The sequence below is a fragment of the Gorilla gorilla genome, chromosome 4 (assembly GCF_029281585.2).
Source record: "Gorilla gorilla gorilla isolate KB3781 chromosome 4, NHGRI_mGorGor1-v2.1_pri, whole genome shotgun sequence".
NCBI classification, from domain to species: Eukaryota; Metazoa; Chordata; class Mammalia; order Primates; family Hominidae; genus Gorilla; species Gorilla gorilla.
The window spans coordinates 40,404,590-40,428,457 of record NC_073228.2 but is presented as its reverse complement, the minus strand read 5'-3'; the positions used below and the strand labels follow the sequence as shown (position 1 = coordinate 40,428,457).

Below are 23,868 nucleotides of genomic sequence, written 5' to 3'. Positions count from 1 at the left end.
GCTATATCTTTATAGTAAAGGAAGACCCCTTGGATCTTGGGTAATCAATAAGTGTAGAATATATGTGTGTAGTTTATCACCCAATTTTATTATTTCAAATGACTGCAGAAGTTGACAGCTGAACCTTTGGTTTTTTGACATGTTCTTGATGAGCCTGTGATTTATCTTATACTGAGTTCTTAGTCATGGTTACAACTCCCAAGCTGACTTTTTCTTTTTGTAGGAGACGTACGCTATGATAAAATGCCTAGGACCACTTGGGGGAGTGGGGGGAAACTTTCCCTCAGCCTGAACTTTTTTTTTCAGTCTGCATTTAACAGGCAGCCTCTGTTAAATGCATTGTGCTTAGTCATGTGGACCACTGATGAGATTTAATATTGCCCGGCTTCCTGCTTATGAAGTTCCCATTTGAAGAGAACTATTCCAATGAGAACAAGGCACGGCAGTTTCAGAGATCAATACTGGACTTGTTCCTGATCGATATGGAACTATTTGGCAATTTTCTCACATAGAATGACATTTCCTCTTGTAATCTGAGGCAAATTCAACTGAAATGAAAAAAGGCAATTACTAAAGAATGAAGTAATATGATATTTTGTTTTACACAAATAATAAATGAAAAAAGGGGCCTCTGAGAATTGGATTCATGGAGGTAAGCTGCTCCTGTTCTGTTCCTTGCTGACGTGAGTAACTACTTAGATTGCAACATGGAAAGTGGTGTGCTGCGTTTCGCATTCTGTGAAAACATTTCCAAAGCCGTTCCTTTGAAATGAAAGTACAAGTTCAATTAAGCATAGAGAAAGGCACCAGGAGCAATATGCTTAAACTCCTTGGTGATATTTCATCACATTTAACACCATGTCCCTCTGAGGAGCGGCACGTAAAACACTTCCCAAAGAACTGAGAAGTATAAGGCAGTTCCAAGTTGATCTGTCCTTGCCTACACATTCATCTTTTAGCTGAATAGAAGATCTGGGGGTTGGGGGAAGTAAAGCAAAGTTATAAACAGGTAAGACTGAAAAAGATGCTTTAAAAGGCTTGTGCCACATGTCAAAACGCTGAATCTAAAAGCTCTCCTCCAGATGCCTTCAGTGGTGTGGTTTTATTTCCTTAGAGGAAATACATTAAGACAATAGCCATATCTTTTTTTTCCTTATTTTTTATTTGAGATGGAGTCTTGCTCTGTCGCCCAGGCTGGAGTGCAGTGGCATGATCTTGGCTCACTGTAACCTCCGCCTCCCAAGTTTCAGTGATTGTCCTGCCTCAGCCTCCCGAGTAGCTGGGATTATAGGTGCCCACCACCATGCCCAGCTAATTTTTGTATTTTTGGTACAGACAGGGTTTCACCATGGTGGCCAGGCTGGTCTTGAACTCCTGACTTCAGGTGATCTGCCCATCTCAGCCTCCCAAAGTGCTGGGATTATAAGTGTGAGTCAACACGCCCAGCCACCATACCTTTTTAAATTTGAAATTTGTGATCCTTTGGATTCTTATTACACTAAATGAATGGGGGCATGCGACACTGAAGGAGAATGAAGCTACCAAAATAATACTGTCCTGGGATGTTAGAGGAAAGTGTTTTATATGCAGTGTTCTAATAACTGTTCCCTCTTACCCACTTAAGAAGCCTCTTTGCACTTCATTGGTCACTAGTTTAGCCACTTGAAAACAGCATAAAATCTCTTTTTAAAAAAATAATGCTGGCTTTATGAAATTGGGTAGATAATAAAATAAGAATACTACCTTTTATTTAATTGGGATTCTGTTAATTAATGCCAATTAATTAACACAAGAAAAATGGAGGGATATTAGCATTATTCCAATACACTACGTTAAAAAATTAAAATACTTCAAGTAAATTACCAGTATCTCCTCCAGAAAATCCATTCAGAAAATCTATTTTTCAATGTCATGATTTCAGTCTTAACCCCCAGTCTGTTGAAGGGGAATTTGACTTTAATAAAATGGGTTTTCTTTAGAAGACTTTCTAAATTCAGCCCGAATTTAGTTCAGGCTAGTTTTTTTCATTGTCAGTCCCAGTTAGAGTGTTTTATAAGTTTCACTCAGACATATGAAATCTAAGCTTGCAAGGAAAGTAAAGTAGTAGAATGTCATTAAATCATCACCATCCACTGCATGGATTCAAGCACAGGAGCGGTGTTTCATTTAAAACAAGCAAATTCTGTTGACTCTGTGTCCTGTATTGCATTTACCTTCAACATAATTTTTATTTGGCATCATAGCAACCTGCCTCCTCCCCTGAGGGAAGCTGGATTTGATAGCCAGGTACCTTAAGACAACTTAGAAATACACGTTCATTTTACACCTAGTTTATACCACTCATTGTTCAGGCATTTGACTCATTACCTTGTTTGATTCTCATGCCAACCATCTCAACGTCAGCATTAATATCTTCCTCTTACAGATCGGGGAGGTGTTTAGAAGCTTGCTTAAAGTCAGGCAACAAAAGGAAGTGGTAGAGCCAGGATAGGAGCCCAGATCTGTCTTCACTAGAACACACTGCCTCCCATGGGTGTGGTGCCTTTACCAGCATGGCATTTAGCTTCCAAAATTCCCAATCTTCTTGGCGAGATTCTCCCTCTTTCCTCCTTGTATGAATTTCCGGGCATTGATTTTTTTTTTTTGTAACTGGCTCAAAAGAATGATTTTGCACAGTTCCCCCCTTTTTTTTCCTGGTCATTCATTCTGTGCCCAATCCTACAAACCGGGCAAACGGACTGTGTCTCTTCCAGCTGCCATGTTGTGATTTCACTCCGCTGCCTCCATGCGTGCAGCAGCTCCCTGCACCACCTCAGTGAGCTGATGAGGCAGCCACGCGGGAGCCTCTTCCAGGGTGGGATTTTAAAGATATCTTTAGAAGTGATTTTCAATCCTAAGTCATGGAGATTTGAGTTGCTCTTTCAAAAGTGAGGACGTGTCCCGCCTCTCTTCTCTATTTATTCTTACTCTCAGGATTTCACCAACGTTTAAACGCCATCTGGATGCCAACGTCTTCCACATTTATATCTTCAGTTCTCCCTCCTGAAATCCAGACTCATATATCCAACTGCCTACTCCACACCTCTTCTTGGGTACCTTATAAACATCTCAAGCTGAACATGTTCAAAATTTCTGATTTCCTTCCCACCCACGAATATGCTTCATCCACAGCCTCCCCATCTCAGTGGATGAAAATGTCTTCTTTCCAGTTGCTCAGGCTAAAAGTCTTACAGTCATCCCTCACTCCCCTCTTTCTCTCACATAAAACATCAGATATATTATCAGATATATCAGTACATTTCTTGGCTTTTTTTTTTTTTTTTTTTTTTTTTTTAGACAGAATCTTGCTTTGTTGCCCAGGCTGGAGTGCAATGGTATGATCTCAGCTCACTGCCACCTCCGCCTCCCGGGTTCAAGTGATTCTCCTGCCTCAGCCTCCCAAGTAGCTGGAATTACAGGCGCGCGCCACAATCCCAGCTAATTTTTATATTTTTAGTGGAGATGCGGTCTCACCATGTTGGTCAGGCTGGTCTCGAACTCCTGACCTCGTGATCCACCTGCCTCGGCCTCCCAAAGTGCTGGGATTACAGGTGTGAGCCACTGTGCCCGGCCTCTTGGCTTTTTCTTTAAAATATATCCAATTATTTCTCACCATCTCCCTGCCAATCCCCATCAGCCCGGTCATGGTCAGTGCCATCGTCTCATTATTTGGGTTGCTGCAATCCTCTTCTATTGTGGACTCTGCCCCTTGTAGTCTATTCTCAACCAAGCAATGAGGCGATCCTTTTGTCAACAGATTATGTCACTCTGCTTAAATTCCTAGATTGGCTTTTTGTTACAATGACCTTAAAGGGGCAGATTTTCAGAAGACTGACCCCCTCTAGAATTAATCTCTGTGCCTTCTCTGGTGACTATATATGTCAGTAATGGCAATGTCACTGTGTCCCTCTGAATGACTGATTTCCACTGGTGGTACCATGTTCAGGGCCAGGCAGGAGTTGGAGAGAGCTTAGGTCAGGATGTACTTGAACTGCCAAAGTTCCCATCAGTTCTGTGGTTAGTATATGTCCCTTTCAAGTGGAGGCACATGCAAATAGCAAAAAGATGCTTCTTCAAACTGAACCAAAGTTGGAATTAAGAGAAAAACATGCTGACAAGTTTCATGGAATGTGAAAACATCTTCATTGCAATTAGTTTTAAGACCTTGGAGCTAAGCTTTCCTTCCTCCTTAGGGAGAAAGCATGATAGGAAGGAAAAGCAGAGGAAACACTACCCAGGAAGACCTGTATTTGGATCCTTGCTCTTCCACTATGGAAGAATATTTTTCAGGAAATGTTCACTTCTTCCTCATCTTCATCTCCTTGGGAGGATTTTCATGTTGAGCTTGGCCATCTGGCTTGCTTTGACTTGTGGAAGTGGACAGAGTGAGTGTGTGAGTTTCATGACTAGGCCTTAAGTCACTTCACTTATTTCTTCCCTCTACCATGAGAACTACTTGCCCTGGATATCATCTTGATCCTAGAAAAATGAGAGCCACGTGGAGCTGAGCTGCTTCAGCTCTCTTGCAGACCTGTAGCTGGAAGCAGAGCCACCCCTACCAACCCAAGGAGGGAGCAATAAGAAATCAATGCTTATCATTGAATGCTTGTTTATTACGCAGAAGTTGCTGAACTGATACAGCCATTAAATGTGTGTCATTGGTCAAATGACTTCACCTCTTGAAGCCTTGATTTTTCCCATCTGTAAACTGGGGATGGCAATCATACCACTCTGAAGGACTTCGTGAGCACTAGGTAAGGAGCCTGTATGTAAAGCATAGACCTTGGTGTGTGGAAAGTGCTCAGTAAGCATCATCTCCATATTCCTGGGGCTCAGCACGTTGCAGAGTGGATACTGCATCTAAATGAGCAGAGCAAATTGAAGCTATGCTGGGGTGCAGTTCTGGGTAGCAACAGTAGAATGGGCAGGGGTGGAGGTTAGGTGTCCCTCAGTAGCATGGTAGAAATGGTGGGGTGGGAGGTTGATTTCTGTCTCTCGAACACTTAGAAGGACAGAAGCAGGATACCCTGATAGGGGCCCCTGAGTTGTCTTCATCTTAACCTGAATTTATGGGCCAGTGCTGGCCTAACCTGCTGCCTGTTGGAAAGCCTCGGGAGAGACTTCCAGTCTTATGTTGCCCACCCACTGGCTGTGTTCTAGTGAATGACTCCTAATCCAGGCTCCCCTGCCTGCCACTGGGCTAACCTTCTGGCTGCCCTAGGGACAAAAGAGAGCTGTGGTTTTCTGCTGCGCAAATCAATTCCTTTCTGCCACAGTGTCCTGGGCAAAGCAGTGTCAGGGTCATTCTCATGAATCGGCCATCATTATTCCTGCAGTGCTGCTCCCTTCAGGTATGTGACAAAGGTCACTACAGAGGACACCTCAATTACTCCCTGCTGGATTATAGGAGCACAAAATTCCTGTTATTAGGGGGCCTAAATCGCTATCTTTCCCCATGCAGGCCAGGATCTCTTTATCTTGCTTTGGCTCCCCTTTCCTTTCCCTGGGCCCTGAGAGGTGTAGAGTATGGGGGTCAGAAGGAGAGGGTGCTCCTGCTGTCTTCTATTTGCATTTCTAGGAATGTGTCTTCAGAGGTGAAAAGGGTGTTTAAATGTCTGCCTGCCTTCTTCATAAACACCTTAACATGGCTCAAGATCCAGCTCCAGAACATCTTTCTTGCCACTCCCTCTGCCCCGTCACAGCTCCTGAAAGAGGCCATTCATCCTTCTATTCACCCAGGCCATCCCCAATGCTTATTGGGCGTGCCTCGTCTTAGGCACTGAGACGAAGAGCTGATGAAGACAGAGTTCCTCCCTCTGAACTCTTCGCCGGCCTTCAGTGCTCTCCAGGTTTTGTGCATGTGGCTCCCCACACTTGGAATGCTTTTCCTTACCCCCCTCCCTTTCTTCCTTTCCTTCCTTCCATCCGTCTTTTCCTTCTTCCCTGCCTCCCCTTCCTCTCCCTCCCCTCTCTTGCTCCTCCCTTGGTGGCACAAGCCACATCACTTAATATTAATCAGACCAGTGCTGGGGGGTGGGTGGTGGGGTGGGGAGGAAAGTCCCTCTAATGATTGACTCTGCAACTGGTAATCTGTTAGACTGTGTGTTGGGGCTTAATGTGTGATTTCATGCATTTTCACAGTCTCTAAACTGCAAATCCAAGATTATTTGAAAACATTTTATTTAATTTTCATGCTTTTTTAATCAAAAAAGTTAAAAGAATAATAATCTTTTATGGGCAGTTATGAATGTGCTATTTACACACAAGACAGAAATATCTCCCTTAGCTGAGCAATCTAAGTGTGTGCATAGAGAGGACTCCATAAGAATACTAATGAGAAAAGGCAGAATATGCTTGGAGACAACCTAATTCATTCTTCTGGGCAATGTCTCTCTGGGTGGAGTGGGATTCTCCAGGTTCATTCCTCAGCCCTACCAGTCTCCCAGCCTCTGCAGATGGGAGGGACTTGGCAGTGAGCATGTGGTAGTTGTAGGGCTGCTGTCTGGGCCATCTTTACATCCCTGGAGCTTCGCTTGGTGCCTGCCATGGGGCAGGCATGCAGGAAATGTTTGTTGAATAAGTGAGTAAATGGCTGAGTGAAGCATTCTCCATACTCTCCCTTGGCAGTCCAATGTGAGAGCTGTACACATTCATTTTTTTTTTCTTCATATCACCATTGGAGATAGAAGCAGCAGACACAGCTGAGCTCCTGGCTTGGTGAAGGGCATGCCAAGGGGATGTGGGTGCTTGGATGTTTGCCAACTGTTTTTCACTTTTGTGAGAATCATTATTTACCTATTGCTTGATTCAGAATCCCAGACCTAGAAGGACTTTAGAAACTTGAAGTTCAACTTTTTTACTTTATAAGATGAATGACAGAGTCAAAGTGAGGAAACTCCTTGATGAAGGACAAAGCCAGGACTTGAATCCCAATATCCTGCTCGCTCCTAATTAGGTAAAGACAATCTCTTTTTCTTCATATTATTTCTTTCATCTATGGGTGTGTGCTGTCTCACCCAACTTTTCCCAAATCCTGCACCTTCTGGGATTGCTGGAGATGACAGCAGCATCTTTTTCCTTCCTCCTTCAACTTTGCACTGTTCTCTCTTTTCTGTGTAATGAGTCTGGGGATAAAACACTCTGGAAACCCAAGGAAACTGGACAGAGTCCTCTACATCCATGGGCCACACATGTGGCTGAAGAGAGATGCTATCGTGTCTCTGCCTGGAAAGGAGACCCAGCCACACACAGAGAAATGGTCTAGCCGAGGGCTTCTGTAAATGTTGCGATTGGATCCATAGTACCTGATGAGGGCTTTCTCAATCCCATAATTGGCAAAGCCCCAACTGTGGCCAGCTGACATGGTGGAGCATGTCAGCCAGCAGAGTCCCCTGGCTCATTACCAATCTATGGGATAACGATGACCACCATAGTCATAATCATTATCACCTTAGGCATGGATGACAAAGGCACCCTAGGGACTTCTGCTTGAAATGAGCTGCTTCTTAGCCAAACCCTAATCTCCAGAGTGACTTTCTACAGAACTGCAGGATCATGAAACTGAAAAGGGCCCATGGAGATCATCAGTTCTGGCTTCCCGCCTTCAGGCAGGTCTAACCTTTATAGAATAGTTGTTGTAGAGGAAATTGAACCAAACTTACTTTTATATGTTATTCTTGTGATAGTATCTCTGTTGAGCATTCGATTAAGAAATGGGTTTGATGAATCAGAAACCTGGAGGAGAAAAGAAAATATTAGTGACTGGGCATCATTCTTGCAGGACAAACATCTCCCCGTGACATTCACTTATTCATTCATAGTTACTGAGTATCTACCATGAGCCAAACACAATGACAGCTGCAAATTCAGAGAGCAAAGCCAGAGTCCCTATTCTCAAGGACAGCCCAGTCTAGAGAGGAAGACAGGTAAGTGAACAAACTGTTCTCATATAGTGTGAAGAGTGCTATGATTGAGTCATTGGTGTAATGATGTTGGAGGAAGACCAGCCACCACCTGAGAATCTAAGTCATGAGTCTGAGAGGATGGGTAGAAGTTAACAAAGCGTTCTGGTGATAGAGTGTGAAAAGGGATGAAAGGCAAGGAAAAGCATTTCATACAGAGAATCTGTACATACACGGACATAGGGAAGTGAGAACCAGGCATGCTCATGCAAAGACTTCAGTGTACTTGGAGCTGAGGGTATGGGGAAGGATAGGAAGTGAGCCTAGAAAGATTGGCAGGGGCCAGATCATGTCAGGCTTTTAAGCAAGGTAGGGACTGACATGTTAGGAAGGGGAAATTCATCTAGGTAGAGAGTGAGACATAAAGAGTACCGAGAATAGAGGTATAAGGAAATGGAAAAAAAAAAAAAAACTGAAAAGTATCACTGCTCTTTATTGCATGAATTGAGTATATCATAAGCCATGTAATTCAATCAACCATCCATCCATCCAGCCAGCCAGCCAGCCAGCCAGCCAGCCACCCACCCACCCAACAAATATTTGCAGAGGGTCTATTATGGGCCAAACATTGTACCAGATGTTCAGGGATCAGTTCCCATTTTATGCCTATGCCCTTATATCTTCAAATTCCTCCGTTGGGAGAAGAAACCAGGTTTCCAGGGGCTTCAGTAGGGAACCATTATTGATGAGACTGTGATGTGGCCCTACATAAGAAAAGGGTTTTCTTAAAAACACCTGTTTACTCAGCCTTTTCCGGGGTACCATTGTTCATCCTAGTCATTTCTCTCCTACCTTGCTTAGCTCTGCTCTGTAATTTATGTCTCAGTGGCTAATCGGATGTTGTGACACATCAACATTTTAAATCTGATTTATCTGAGGGTTGGAAAAATTGCAGCAGATGATTATTATTATTAGATAAGCAACAGGTAATTTTAGCTTGGAGAAAGCACAGACTGTTTATTTTCCCTCCATCTGTCTCCCTTTTTGCGGTTTCCTGGCTGTGTTGTGGTGAGACACACACCAAAGGGAGCTTGGTGAGTGACAATGCCCAGTGGAGGTAAAAGTCCATCCCTAAATAGAAAAAGTCCCAAATTGAATACTGCTGCTCCCCTCAGTGCTATATTCAACATCTACTTTGACATCCTCTTCAGCCATTTAAAAGATAGCTTGAAGCCTGCTCCTGGTGCTGATGCACCCCATGAAAGAAAGATGGCTAGGAATATATTGTCGTGGCAGGTAAGGAATCTGTTATGTACCTTACTTCCTGGGTGCCTTGAGCTCCTGGTACCTGGTGAGTCTGGTCAGCCCTTGCGTTGGGACCAGACCATTTTGAGCTGATTAAAAATAATTGAAAAATTTCCAAAGTGCACACAGATGATTTGTGGGCTCTAGTGTGTTGGCTGCGTGGGTGAGAGGATAAAATATGTACTTGGTATAACTGAGCTTAAGTGGGAAGTTAATGGTGTGTGATTGAGCAGCAATTACAGCCAAATCTCAGTTCCCTGTGGTCACAGCAAGGGTGGGGGATTTGTGGAGGACAGAGAGAAATAAAACTCATAGATAAGCAAGTATCTCCTTTTAGACAGTAACTGCAACTTTTCTATGGCTCAGCTTTTAGCCAGGGTGATAACTCTAGGGCTAAACCACCAGGATGTGGGGCTTGTCATATCCCACTCCTGCCCACCCTGCTGGGAAGGGAATGCAGAGAGTTCAGAAGGAGGGGAGGACAACTACAAGAGGCTGTGCACCCTTAGGGACCAAGAGCTTTGTTCATCTTACTTCTGGATACCAGTGCCTAGCAGAGGGCTGGCCTGTAGTACCTCATGCTCCATCAGAGTTTTGAGATAAGTGAATGGTCAGTCACAGCTTAAATAACTCATGGTGGAGTTGATTTTCTGGGAGTTGATTATATGGAGGGAAGACAGAAATGTTGTGGCTTATTTTGAGATCTAGCAAGAAAGTTTCAGGTCTGCTCAGGGAAAGAATGGCTTAATCCCTAGGAGCTAAACTGACCTGAGAAGATGCAGGAACTAGTTATTATCCCTTCACTGACCTCAGGGTCTACAGCCTAAGTTTCTTTCAACAGCCTGTGGGCAAGCAACTAGGACTTGCAAACCCCAACTGCTAGTCACCAGCTCGGTAGGAATGAACGTTTCTGTAGGAGCTTGTGAAACACACCAGTAGTTTGTTGTTGGCTTCCCAGTGTATCCATCACTCTGTCAGCTGTCATGTGCCTGTGCTTCCAGAATGACAGTCACTGACTCAAGTTTTCAGCCACATGAGGTAAAGTCAGGACCAAGGCCGAGACATTCTCCAAACGACAGGAATTGCTGGGGCAGGCAGGATTTGTGCTGGGAAACTCATAGGGGGAAGTGAGCTCCTGGACACACATGACAATATTGTGACCTATCTACAGGCTTCACAGTGAGTGCAGCCCAGGTTGAATGTACAAATTTGTTATCAATGCCATAATCAGGGCTTGATTAAGAGATACAGGAATTTGCCCTGTGCTTATGAGTAGCATGGGGTTGTGGGGAGTGTGGGAAGAATGTTTTAAAATGTCCTGTACTCCCTTCTTGCCCTCACTTGCTCTCTCCCAGCTCTCTATTGGAGAGGCATAGAATGAGTAAGCCATTCTTTCATGAGTATTAAAGTCAGGGAAGACTTGGATCCTCTCCTGGCTGGGCTGTTGTAAGCGACATGAACTTGGGTGAAATGCCAAAGGTTCTCTGAATAATTTTACTCATCTGTAAGATACAACATGAATGTTCAACCTCTGAGTTTATTACTAAACAACAAAATAGATGTAAAGTACATATCATAGTGTCTGGCATTCAGAAATCTACTGTTTATTATTCCAGGGTTTGTGATGATGCCAGGAGATACCATTAGAATCTGTGCTGGGACCAGTTTCCTTTGAGATGTCATGTCAAGTATCACAAAGGCATGAAAGCCTAAAAATATGCTTCCCTGGCCAAATGTCCCTTCCTGTCTTTGTTAATGACAAACCAGAGGAGGTTGAGGTTAGTGGCCAGGGATAGCAACATGCCATGGATGCCCCGTCCAGCCCCTGCCCAGTACATAGGTCTGCCCTGATCTGACCAAGGGGAGGGTGAGGAAGTTAGGAGGGGGCATGGCATGGATGACCAGGGAGGGTGAAGTGCCTATTGCACGGGGTAATGCTTTTGTGGGGGCGGGGAGAGGGAGCAGTGCCCCAGGTGCCCATTCTTCTGAGTAATAATGATGTCATCATGACAGCCCTGTCAAAATTCCCTGGTGGCAGTTTTGATCTATTGATCATCTTCATCAGATTCCCAATTCCGATTGGGGCACTTTAATGATCTGGCCAAAACATCCCCAGGGGCTAGCATGGTGACTGCTAATGTTTGGAACTGCCACACATTGCTTTTTTTTAATTTTTATTTTTCTAATTAGAAAAGCAATTTCTTTTTTTATTAAAAAGTTTGCATACCTGCTTCTCTCTACATCTGCTAAAATGTTAAAGGTAATTAGTATTTTTTTTAAACAAATTAGAATGTGATTGGTTGGAGATTTTATGTTGTCGTTGTTGACTGTTAGGGAGATGTGGAGTTTCCTCAGAATGTCATAAAGTCAGTGTGGGTAATCTTATTACCAGGGAGGCTTATGAAGGAACGGGAGAGCGAGAGAGAAAGATGATGCTCAGAGCAATTGTGAGGAAGCTGGAAGGAGCTATTTAGTGCAGTGCCTGGAGGGGAGAGACATCTCACTTCTTCCTATGTTTACAAGGGGCAGCTGAATGGTGAATGAGACTTTAATCCTGTGGGGCATTAGTGAGCCACCGACCCTTCTAGTATTACATCCTTCTGATTTCACTGCATTAGGTGGGTCCTAAAGCCTGTCCCTGGATCTAGCCCCTTTTTCTTTCTAGGACAGAAGCTGCTTGAATCCTCAGGCCCAGATGCTCTGAAATGGAGATTATCATTTTTGCATCTCACTGCAGGGGGCCTCATTTTTCATAAATCTTATGTATATAAAAGGCACCACCCCATAGTTTTCTTAGGCATGGATAGCACCGCTTTTAATATTTCTAACTCCAACAGAGACCGTAAATTGGTATTCTGATTGAGGTGGGGATGGTGAGAAGAATGAAGGAATGCAAGAGACTTACTTTTATAAATATAGAAACTACCACCAATCCATTCGGACTCTTTGCAGCTTCTGTGACATTCGTATATAGCTCATGGTTATAGTGGATGAGCTGCACCTGGCAGGAGGGAAAAACAAGAATCAGAACAATAATCCAACATTAAAAGGTATGAGGCATAGCACCTGCCCCTACATAAGGGTGAACTGCAAAGTATATTGAGGAACAATTTGGAAGACAATTTTAATTGAAGGGATTTCAGAGGGATATGTGTGCATATGTGTGTAAAATGCATGTACACGCACACAAAAATACCCATACATATTTGCAAATGTTTTCTGGTAACAAGCATGCTTTTCATAAGCTCAGAGCCCATCTGGCTCTGGCTCCATCCCAGGACATTTCCCCTAAAGCGTGTGTAAAGTGAATTTTCCTTATTAGGAATGGAACTGCCCTGTAGAGGTGGATGTTGTGTCCCTGCTGCACCAACAGCTGCCACTGGCAGCCAGTAAATCTTCCTTGCAGCCTCGGAGCAAACAGGGAGCTGTTAGGTCCTGAGTCAGCCATGACTGGGGTGAAACTGGCCAGCCTGCAAGATGCAGTAGTAGCTGATGGATCAGGCTTCTGATGCACCAGCCTGTCCCGGTCATCTGGTTGTGTAGGACTTTATTTCCTCCTCATTCAATAAGGATCAGTCCACCTGTTGAGCCTTTTTCCTGTTACTTAATTTTTTTAAATTCATTTTTAAAAATCGTGTATAAACATACATATATGTTCAGACAGATGCTTCAGCAATTTTTAGCCACATGATCAAGTTACCCCACATCACTGGGATCAATTGTTTCCTCTGAAAAATGGATATGATGATCTTTCCTTAAAATTCATCATCTCAGGGCTGTGATTTTAAAACAGTTTTTTCTTAACAGTATGGAAGCCTAATTTTTTTTTTTTTAAGTTGGAGTCTCGCTCTGTCACCCAGGCTGGAGTGCAGTGGCGTGATTTCAGCTCACTGCAACCTCCGCCTCCCAGGTTCAAGTGATTCTCCGGCCTCAGCCTTCCAAGTAGCTAGGACTACAGGCACATGTCACCACGCCAGGCTAATTTTTTGTATTTTTAGTAGAGACGGGGTTTCACCATGTTACCCAGGATGGTCTCGATCTCCTGACCTCGTGATCCACCCGCCTTGGCCTCCCAAAGTGCTGAGATTACAGGTGTGAGCCACTGCGCCCGGCCAGAAGCATAATTTTTTAACAAATTGAAATATAGAAGTAAAAAACGTGATGCCCCCCCACCACCTCATTCTAATTCTAGTCCATGCTATACATACAACTATTAACAGTTTAGTGTACATCCTTGTGGTTACTTGTTTTGTGCTTATAAATCACACAAACACACATAGCGTATAAAAAATAATAAATTCCCGAGTCCACAGTAACTGTTAAAAAAATAGAAAGGGATGATTAATAATTATGATTCTGAACTTGATTTTTTAAAATTTAAAAGTAGTTTGTAGCTATCTTTCTAAGCCAATGCATATAGATCTCCCCAAGTCTTCCAAATAACTATAGAATTCTCAGTTGCACAAACACCCATAACATATTTAACCATCTTCTCGCTGGCTTTCGGGTTGTTTCCATTTTTTTGTCTCTTATAAACAATGTCACAGCAAGCACATCATATATCTTTCTGTAATGGTGTTAGCATTTTCCACAGGCTGATTTGAGAATCCAATAAGGTAGTGCATGTAGAAGTGATTTGTGACTCTGAAAGTGTAAGAGAGTACTCATTATTGCCAATATCTTGAATTGCATTTAAAAAGGTGAAGTTTTAGAAGTTGAGAAATGTGATGATCAAAAAAGATGCTTTTCCTTGAACTTTGAGAAAAAGAAACCATGTCTAACCCAGTGGTTTGCGACCTTCACTGTGCATCCAGATCACCTGGGTGCTTTTAAAGCCCGCCTGTGCCTGTCTATGCCTTCTCACATTCTGATTTAATTGATTTGGGATGATACTTGTATTCATCAAAAGCTTACCAGCTAAAGGGAAGTTGGACTTCAGAACAAGTGGAACATAATCAATGAACATTAATATCCCATCAATGCCTGGTCAGATGGACAGTACCTTGAATCTGAGAATATCCTGAGCCTCCTGAGGTGTAGAGGAACTTCTCATGAAGAGAGCACATGTTACTGCTGCTCTTGAAATATCCTATTTGCTTATTGCTTTTTCACCTATGAGTTTTGCCAGTGGAGATGGATGACTCTATAGTAGCTACTCTGCCATCAGAAAGGCAACCGCAGGCCAGGCGTTGCTCTGCCTCCGCAGGACTTTTAATCCCCTCTCCCTTGTACCCCCACACAACCAGGACTTTCTGCAGGTGGAGAAATGTTGCCAGGTGGTGGAAGAACCAGGGACTGGGGGGTTCTCACACACTCAGCACACCTCCCTTCCAGTGCTGAGTAAGTTTCTGATGAGAACAAAACATACCCTGCCATCTGCTAAGTTCTTCCCAGTGATACAGGTGACCGACAAACCACCAGGGGATGTGCCAGTGCTTCCAGACATGCCTTGAAGTTACAGCATATTCTGAACACCAGAGCAGGGACATGAAAGGCAATCCAGTGGAGTGATCCTTCTGTCCAGCTTGCAAGGCAGAAAAAGGCAGGAAGAAGTCTCCTGGGCCATGGGCTGCCTCTCAGGGTGGGGTTCTTTTGGGAGCCAGGAACTGTAAGAAAGGAGCTGGCAAGTACAGGGCTGAGGCTGTGCTTTAAGCTTGAGTTAACACATTTAAAACTTTGATCTGAAGTCATGCCTCCTCTCTGTTCCAAGGTGAGTTGGCTAGGATTCTGATATCAGGAGCTTTGGTTTCTATTAGTAGTTGTTGATGGACTGTCTATTGTGTTAGGTTGAACCACAGGAAATTGATCTTTTGCTTTACAAAACTGGTGAATTTATAGTTAATACATTCTAGAAATAAAGCTATTTTGAATATGAGTTTTGAGCATTTTCTTTCTGATCCCCAGTCAGATGTTAATAAGATGACATAGTGCTTGGCTATTCAGTGTGCGCTCTAGGGATCAGCAGCAGCCACAGCATCTAGGAGCTTGTTAGAAATGCAGAATCGGGAGCCCCATCCCGGGTCTCCTGAATCAAGATCTGCATTTTCTCAAATTCCTAGTGATTTGGATGCATGCTAAAGTTTCAGAAGTGCTGCTATAGCAGATACTGTTGGCTGGTGAGCAGAGTCCTGTTTTGTCTGGCTGTTTACCCCTTCTCCACTTCAGTTTGGGTGGGTTAAAGAGCACATGCATCACCTGTGTTGGAAAACAGGCTGAGTCCAGATCATAGGACCCCTGGAATGTCAGCAATAGAAAGGCTTTGAGCAGGGGAATGAGATAATCAGCATGGACTGTAAGAGGGTAGATTGGAGCCAGGAGAAAATAGAGGTGGAGGTTGGGGGGTATTTAATTTCAGATGATGGTTATTAAGGCAGAGATGTGCTCTATAGGCCTTTGCAGTTTACAGAATGTGTACGTTTGTGTGCTGAAGAGGCACCAGGAGATTTCCCCAGGCAACAGAACATCTAGGAGCAATGGAAGAGCCCAGGAGACAGCTTGACAGTCACCAGGCTTTTTGTTCTCAGCTGTAAGAACACAGTTTGGGCATCAAAGATAACCTGGGACCTGTACCAGTTAATGCAGGAACAGCAGGTCTTAACCATGAAAAAGTGCTGCTTCCTTTCTACTGCCTTCCAGGTCTTTGTTGGTGGTGATCACAGTTCCTGCAGCTGTTGCCTTTGCTCTTCCCTAGCCAGGCACAATAATGCCAACCCAATACCCACTAACCACTCACAATATGCATGGGTCCAGGTGGGTCTGGAGAAAAGCAGGGTTCACTGCTTTTCCTACCATGACTTTGGGCTTGGGGAGCAGCAATGTGCAAATCACATCCTGCTAGGGACAGAGTATCAGATTGGCAGATGGGTTCTGAAAGTGATGCCTGTGGATTTCTTTTTGACATTTATAGGTAACACTTTTAAATCTCAACCATATAAAGTCTGAATTTTGAATAACTTAGATGGGCCCTAAGCTATACCTTAACTGAGCCCCAACTTTAAGGCTTATGCAGAGTAATCACAGTGTCTGATGTGAAACAGATGATCAATAAGTGATTGTTCAACTGTCTGAGCAAGTGCATGATTTGACTAAGACTGCAGGGACAATGAGAGCAAACTCTTCAGGGGCTAATGATGACATGCTAATTAAACACCAAGTTCAAGTTCAAGAATTTAAGCTATTCATTAAAGAGATGCCTTGAGGGCTTCTGCTAGTTTAGTTGGCATTACCATGTGAAAGGGTTAAACCTGGATTCCTGGAAATTATTTAATAATCTTGATTTTTTAAATTAGTTTTAGGCGAGTATCCTCCTAGAGAAGCTTCCTGGAAATGCAAGACTGAGAAATGGCAGGCAGTCTTCCAGGGAGAATACTACCAGTCTTGTCATGATGCTCCCACATGGCCGGTGCCATGATCCAGTGCATTCTCTATATCTAAGTCCTCCATGATCTGATGTGACTTGACTTCTCATCTCAGAAAGGCCACCTCACCTCAATCCTTTACATGGGCCTGGAATTCATTTGTTCAAAAAATCTTTGAGGGCCAACTATGTGCTGAGGTCAATTGGAATAAGACTGAGAAGGTCTTTGTCCTCCTAGAGATAGTTTCAGATAGTGGCAAACATAGCTTTGAAGGAAACAAAACAAGATTTTGACTTACAGATGGAAAGGTAGTAGTGGAAAGAATGGGGGCGAGGATGCAGAAGTGGGGGCAACATTCTGTAGTATGGTTGGTGAAAAGTCTTTGGGTAGGCTAACATTTGAGCCGAATCCTGATGACCAGGAGCCAGGTATGGGAAGATCAGAGGGAGGCATATCACTTGTAGAGAACATGGCCAATGCAAAGAGCCTGAGATAGGGACAAGCGGCTAGGAATGACTGGGAAAGGATGAAGGTGGCTCAAGATGGGACCAGTTCATGCAAGGCTTTGTAGACCATGGTGAGGAGCTTTGATTTTATTCCAAACACAATAGGAAGTCACAGGTGTTAAATAAGAAACCAATTGCTCTGATGTGCATTTTTGAAAGATCTCTCTGGTGTAGAGGAGGGCAAAGTGGGGACTGAGGAAGCCTTGCCTACCCTTCTTTACCTCATAGTTCAGCTGGGATTGTGCCCAATTCCTGCGACTATTTGAGTTCACACTCAAGCACATGCTATTTTGCAACTATTCTCTTTGTGTCTTATCTTCTCCAGGACACCTTCCATGAAACACTGTCTCTGAACACCAAGTGCAGCTCCTCTGTGCTCTCATGATGCTCTCACCCAGGAGGCAAATTTGTGATGGTTAATTTTATATGGCAACTTGACTGGGCAAAGGGATGCCCAGACAGCAGGAAAAACATTATTTCTGGGTGTGCCTGTGAGGGTGCTTCTAGAAGATATTAGCATTTGAATCAGTAGGCTGAGTAAAGAAGATCTGGCCTTATCAGCGAGGGTGGGCAACATCCAATCTATTGCAGGTATGAATAGAATAAAAAGGTGGAGGATTCTCTCTTCCTTGAGCTGGGGCATCCCTCTTTTTTTGCCCCTGGATATCAGAGCTCCTGGTTCTTGGGTCTTCAGATTTTAGACTCTGGGACTTACACTAGCGACCGCCTCTCTCCCTATGGTTTGGGATTGGGGATTACACCATCAGCACCTCCTGGTTCTCCAGCTTGCAGACTGCATATTGTGGGACTTCTTGGCTTCCATAATTGTGAGCCAATTCCCACAATAAATCTCCTCTTATATATCTATGTATATAGCCTACTGATTCTGTTTGTCTGGAGAACCCTGACTAATCAAAATTCAAAATACTTTGCAACCAAAATGGGATGGGCACCGGGTGATCAGAACAGAAGTAAACCATAGACGCCCAGTACAGTCACATGAGTGCTGAATATCATTGTTAAAGTTAGTCATCATCACCACTTTTGATGATCATTACCAACATTTGTCGAACACCTCTTTGTATGAGAGACGATGCCAGCAGAAACAACTCATTTAATTCTTGAAAACTTCTATGAGTTAGTGCCATTATTTCCATTTGAGTCATGGGGACACCAAGCCTCTGAGAGATAGTGGCAGAGCTGGGATTGTGCCCAGTTCCTGTGACTATTTGAGTTCATACTCCAGCACATGCTATTTTGAAACTATTCTCTTTGAGTCTGTGTCTACTTTTGGGTAAACATCTCAAGGGCATGGATATCCATCATCACATCCCTGGTGATGGGATTTGGCTCAGAGGAGATGTTGGCAAGCATTTGCTGAATGAATACCAATTCTGCATCTCATAGAGTCTTAGAAGGGGTCTTTCTTAGAGAAAATCAAGGTCTTAATTCTCAGCCCATGACTTTTAAAATGAAGAAAATGAGGATCAAAGAGGAGCTATGTCTTGCCCATGATTATACAGTCATTCATAGATCCAATCATTCAACATGTGTTTATTGAACAACTCCTAAGTAAGGGAGGGTAATATGAGGAGAAATTGTATTGGAAGGCAGGAGAAGACCATGGAGAGCTTGGCAGGCCAAGGTAGGGGGTCTTGATTCCATCCTAAGGGTAACGAAGAATTTCACTTATGTCCTAGAATTTTCTTAGGACCAGAGGCAAAGTTTCTCCTATGCACTTAATTGAAGTGGAAGCCTGAAAACCATTGGCCTTTGGTGACCAGTAACTCAGCTTTCAAGCTAACAGACAAGTACTCCTCTGTGTTAAATAAGCAGACCTGCTGCAAGCAGGCTTCCAAGTTGACACAAGCCACACTTGTCATAGGTTAAGCTGGGAGCAGCTTCAGTTGCACAGGTCTCAGAGTTTTCATTTTGTGGTAGCAAGGTGATGCACTAGTGCATGCCGGGGGCTGCTCACTCACCCCTCATGCCTCAGGAGGGCAACAAGCTGTGTTCTCAGACCTTAGATCACCTTTCTCAGCGTGATGCTCCATTAGGAGAAGCCCTTTTGTGAGCGCAAAAGAGCAGCCTTGGAACAGAAGACCACATGTGGCGTTCACAGTGACAATGCTATCACCTTACCCCTGCTTAAACACCTCAGTGGCTTCCCCTTGCCTGTAACATAAAGATGCACATCTGGGGCCCCTGGCTTTTCTAACCATGTGTCCTTGTTTTCTGTGCTCTGCTCAGTGTCTTTCTTTCAGCCTCCCTTATATACTGGGCTTCCTCCTTTCCTAGAATACATGCTTATTCTGTTTCTTATGCTTCCCTTCCCTTAAACAGAGAAGGGAGGGAATAAACTTCCCTCCCTTCACTGTTTGACTCCTACTTATGAACTCCTTTGTATCTCAGCTCAAGGGTCACCTGTTGAGGGAGATCCCCATGATCCACTGTCATGGCACTCTGTACTTTTCAAAATACATATCACAGTTTTAGCTTGACATTCGTTGTGTGACTGATGAATGCTCACCTCTTTCACTAGACTGACTTTAGGCTTCATCCAGGCATGGGCTCTATCTTATTGGCCCCTGTGACATCTCCTATACCTGGTACATATTAACTGTATCAAGGCAGAAATAATTGTTAATGAATGAAGCAATGCAGGCTGTCTATTGTACAATGAAGTGTGATGTCCCAAGGGACAGAGAGAACAAGGCACTTGGCTGAACTGGTTAAAGAACAGTCTGGAATTCCAAAGGGTAACTCTAATGGGAACCAAGACACTGAGTATCACATTGGGCTGTGTGGGTTGCAAAGCCTGGTTTCACCCTTGGGTACCATTATGTGAGCAAGTCTCTCATCTATAACAGGGATAGTAATAATAATTCATAACTAATACTCATAGCACTGTGTGATGATTCTATAAAACCGAATATAAAAAAGCACTTAGCCCTAGGCCTGGCATGCAGTAAGCATTCCATAATAAGCTACTATTGTTGTTGTTATGCAATATTTATTATGCAAGCAATAGATAATACAGCCTTCAGCTTCTGCAGAAAGAGGGGTTAGGTATGTGCAGGTCTCCTTTGTGGATCTGACATTGAGTCTGTTCTCCCAAGGAAACTTGAGGAAGGTGTCACCTATTGGGGAGCACCCACTGTGTTCCAGACACTGAATGAGGCGAGAACTTTTAAAGAGAAATGCATTCCGAATGGCTTATACTGTAATTCAAGGGTCAGCAGACTTTTTCCTGTAAAGATTCAGATAGTAAATATTTTTATCTATGCCAACTGTATAGTACCTGTCACAACTACTCAATTCTGCTTTTATAATATGAATGCAGTCATGGACAAAATATAAAAGAATGGGTGTGGCTGGGTTCCAGTAAAGCTACAGAAACACAGCACAGGCTAGATTTGGTCTGTGACTGTAGTTTTCTGACCCCTGCTAGTTTAAATTTGGGAGATGAATAAAGAACTTCCAGGCATATATTTTCCAGTAAGTGTTCTATACAGATAGGAAAATACATGTTGAGAGAACCTAAGCATTAAGCTCTCCCTTTCCTTTAAATGACGATGATTACTATTGTTACCTTTATATAGTCCTTTAAACTTTTCAAGGCATATTCAACTCAAATGAGCTGAATTCTAGTCAACGTATAGGTCCCAAATGCCCACCCTATGCCAGATCCCAGAAGTCCAGAGATGAATGCTGTGTATTCCATAGCCTAAAAGAGCTCACCCTTATTACCACATTTGTTCCTAAAATAAATAGGTGAAGTGAAGACATTAAGGCACAGAGAGGTTAAGCACCTCTTCTGAGGTCACACAGACAAAAAGTGACAGTGACTATTCATTTCACATTAGCATATGCAAATAGTTTCTTTCTACAGGAAAGTAAAAAGGAAAGGTGTTCTGTATTTGAGGGGAGATCACATTTCAGCAGCTGTTGCTGGAACAACTATAAGCTAGAACTTATTTATAGAAAGTCATTAACAAGTTTGTCTTTATGCATAAGAGCACACACAGTCTGCAGAGAAGAACACAGTTTGGTGTTTACCAGCCACCACATTCTCACCCTAAGGTTTGGTAATTATCATGGGTCTGCCCGGTGATGAGATTTTCTGCATTGTAGGCTATGGAATGCAATTATGGCTAAAAATAAAAATAATTTTCCATAGTTTCATTGACAGAAGATCCCCAAATGTGGTCTGGCTATCATACCAACCTAGAAAACCAGCATGGAATGTAATTATTTTCCTCCAAAAGATAACAAAACTTGGATTTTAAAGCATGTTATTCATCAAGTTGTATGGGAGTTTGCACAAATGTAGAGTGATATATTTGGGTGCAGGATCATGCTGGAAAATGCAAGACCTTGAGCCTAGTCAGATACCTCTTCTGTCCAAGTAATGTGGGGCTACTTATCCCCTCTGATTATTTTTTTATGCATAATATAGGGATGCATCTATCTGAGAATTGTCATGAGAGCGAAACAAGATAATGACACAGTCTTTCAGGAACTTGGCAGGGTATAAGTAAACAAGATAAACAGATGAGATAAAACAGATAAAGAATCAGGGAAGTTCCGTGATGCTTTTTTTTTTTCCTGAAACATTCTGAAATAGCTGTTTCTAGAAGCCAACTTTTCTTCTATGATCCTTTCCCCAGAGCATCTGTATCCCTTCCATTTCTTATTAAAGAAGCTGCTGAAAGCCAGAGTGGGATGAGCCTCCTGCAACGACGTCTAGATCCTCCCAGAATTGACTTGTAGGCAGTGGCTGCCACCATCCAAGAATTAGAGATGAGGTCTGCAGGTCCTTTTGAAACCTCTGCTGATTTTAGTTAAGCCTATTTCCTCCCCATGCTCCTACAACCTCAAACTCATCCCAACACAGGGCATGGATGAGGAGAGTTTGGCTCTGGCTCCAAGTCCTGGGTCTTTTGGTCTCTTTGAACTTCAATTTCTTCACAGGCAAAACTGTGATGACAACACAACCACTCAAATAATCGTGCTGATTAAATGAGCCAAAACATGTAAATGAGCTCAGGTGTACATGGGATAAAGGAGGCTTCAAATGCAGTGCCTGGCACAAAGTAAGCCCTCATTAAATGGGAGTTGCAATGATTATTATTAGAAATGTCTGGCTGCTGGGGCTCTGATAAAGGGAGAGGCCCTAGAATGATGAAGTGACGTGTTAAGTTCCATAGATAACAACAAAGTCAGGCCATTCACACTTTGGGACTGTATTTCTTGACAGTCCATATATCATTCACATTTGTATCTTACTTTATCTTATTGTCAGATGACTACCAAGAAGATTTTGCCAGTCTTTTCTTTCTGTAGCTCGTATTCTTGTATTATGAAAATAGATATACTGAACATGTCTCATACCAAATACCTTTTCTCTTTTAGGACTGTTGCTATTTCTGTGGAAGAGTTTGTCCCATGAGAACCACAGTACTGGTATGTGTAGGGCATTTTTATTAAATATTAAGTCATTCCAGAGCCCACATAAATAGTATTAATAAAGGCTCGCTTTGTTTTAATTATTGTAGAGATTTAATGTTATGTAGTTCATTTGAGTTAAGGCAAGAATTGTTTTTGGTCATCTCCTACGCAAAAAAAGCGTTGGTCTAGATAGGTTTATAAGTATATTCCAGCAGATATTTGAGGGGAAAATAGGCCAATGTCTTTTACGATCATATATGCAAAAAGCCAAAATTAATACTAGCTGGTGGAAAACAGCATTAAAAATAATTTATTACAATCAAGTAGGGCTCATATCAGGAGTTAAGGGTAAATCAATGCTGGAGAAATCTTCCAATGTGATCTAGCACATCAATTGAATGAAGCAGAAAAAAAAGGGACATGAACATTTCAATATGGAGTACCTGTATTTAGATAGAGCTAACCAAATTAACATCCATTTTAGTGGAATACTTCTCACTTAAATGGATGAACTATACAAAAAAAAAAAAAAATAGAATCTAATGCTTCAACCTGATGCCTGGGATGTCTTTTGCCTGAGGTCTGAGCTCTGGAGTGAACAAGGAAGACAGCTTCTAGATGATCATGAGACAATTCAGGCCAAAGCATGTCTCTGTGATGCTGAGAAAGGCTCTGAAAGCTTCAGCAATGTGGTGTCCAGAGGGCAATGTGATTGAATGATATTTCAGGAGATCACAATGCGAGGTTTTATCCTCTTATAGTTATTCATAAAGGTTTATAGCTTCACTGGTATAGATATAACTAAATTGAAGAGGAATGTGATTTGTCAAATATCCAGGGGCAATGACTCTCAGTACCTGCAGTAGATGCACACCAAGGGGTTGACGGAGAAGACTTTTCTAGCTCACTTCACAGTTAGTCCCCATCCTGGAGGAAGGAAAGGCTGAATCCTCACACTCTGCTTGCCAAAGCCATCTTATTCACTCAGGGTTAATTCAGAAGAGTCACTTTAGGTGGCTACTGTCCTAACTGATATATTCATGGAAAATAGACACATAACATCTATTAGATAAGAGAGGAGGGTTTTCTCTCCTCTCATAAATGAAGCTGCGCAGCAATTTGGATAAACTGTTCACAAAACTAGGCTTGGTTTTATACACATTAATTGCATAAAGTATGATACTTAATAAGCAGAAACACACACTGGTTTATTTCAAAGCCATTAAACCCGCAGTGGATTGACTGTGGGGGATGAATATTAGAAAGAGCACAGGGCTGGGAGTCAAAGGGGCTGAGTTTGAATGACAG

At 42.9% G+C, this 23,868-nt stretch overlaps 1 protein-coding gene across 1 annotated transcript in view; it reads right to left on the bottom strand.

The window, feature by feature from the left end:
• The window catches only part of CA10 (carbonic anhydrase 10), a 541,322-nt gene that overhangs the window by 11,220 nt on the left and 506,234 nt on the right, over positions 1–23,868 (bottom strand). The window contains exons 5-6 of the mRNA XM_031011537.3: positions 12,151–12,246; positions 7,701–7,773 (exon numbers count right to left, since the gene is read on the bottom strand). Of these exons, the coding sequence (XP_030867397.1) occupies positions 7,701–7,773; positions 12,151–12,246 (169 nt within the window). The remainder of the gene's footprint in view (positions 1–7,700; positions 7,774–12,150; positions 12,247–23,868) is intronic.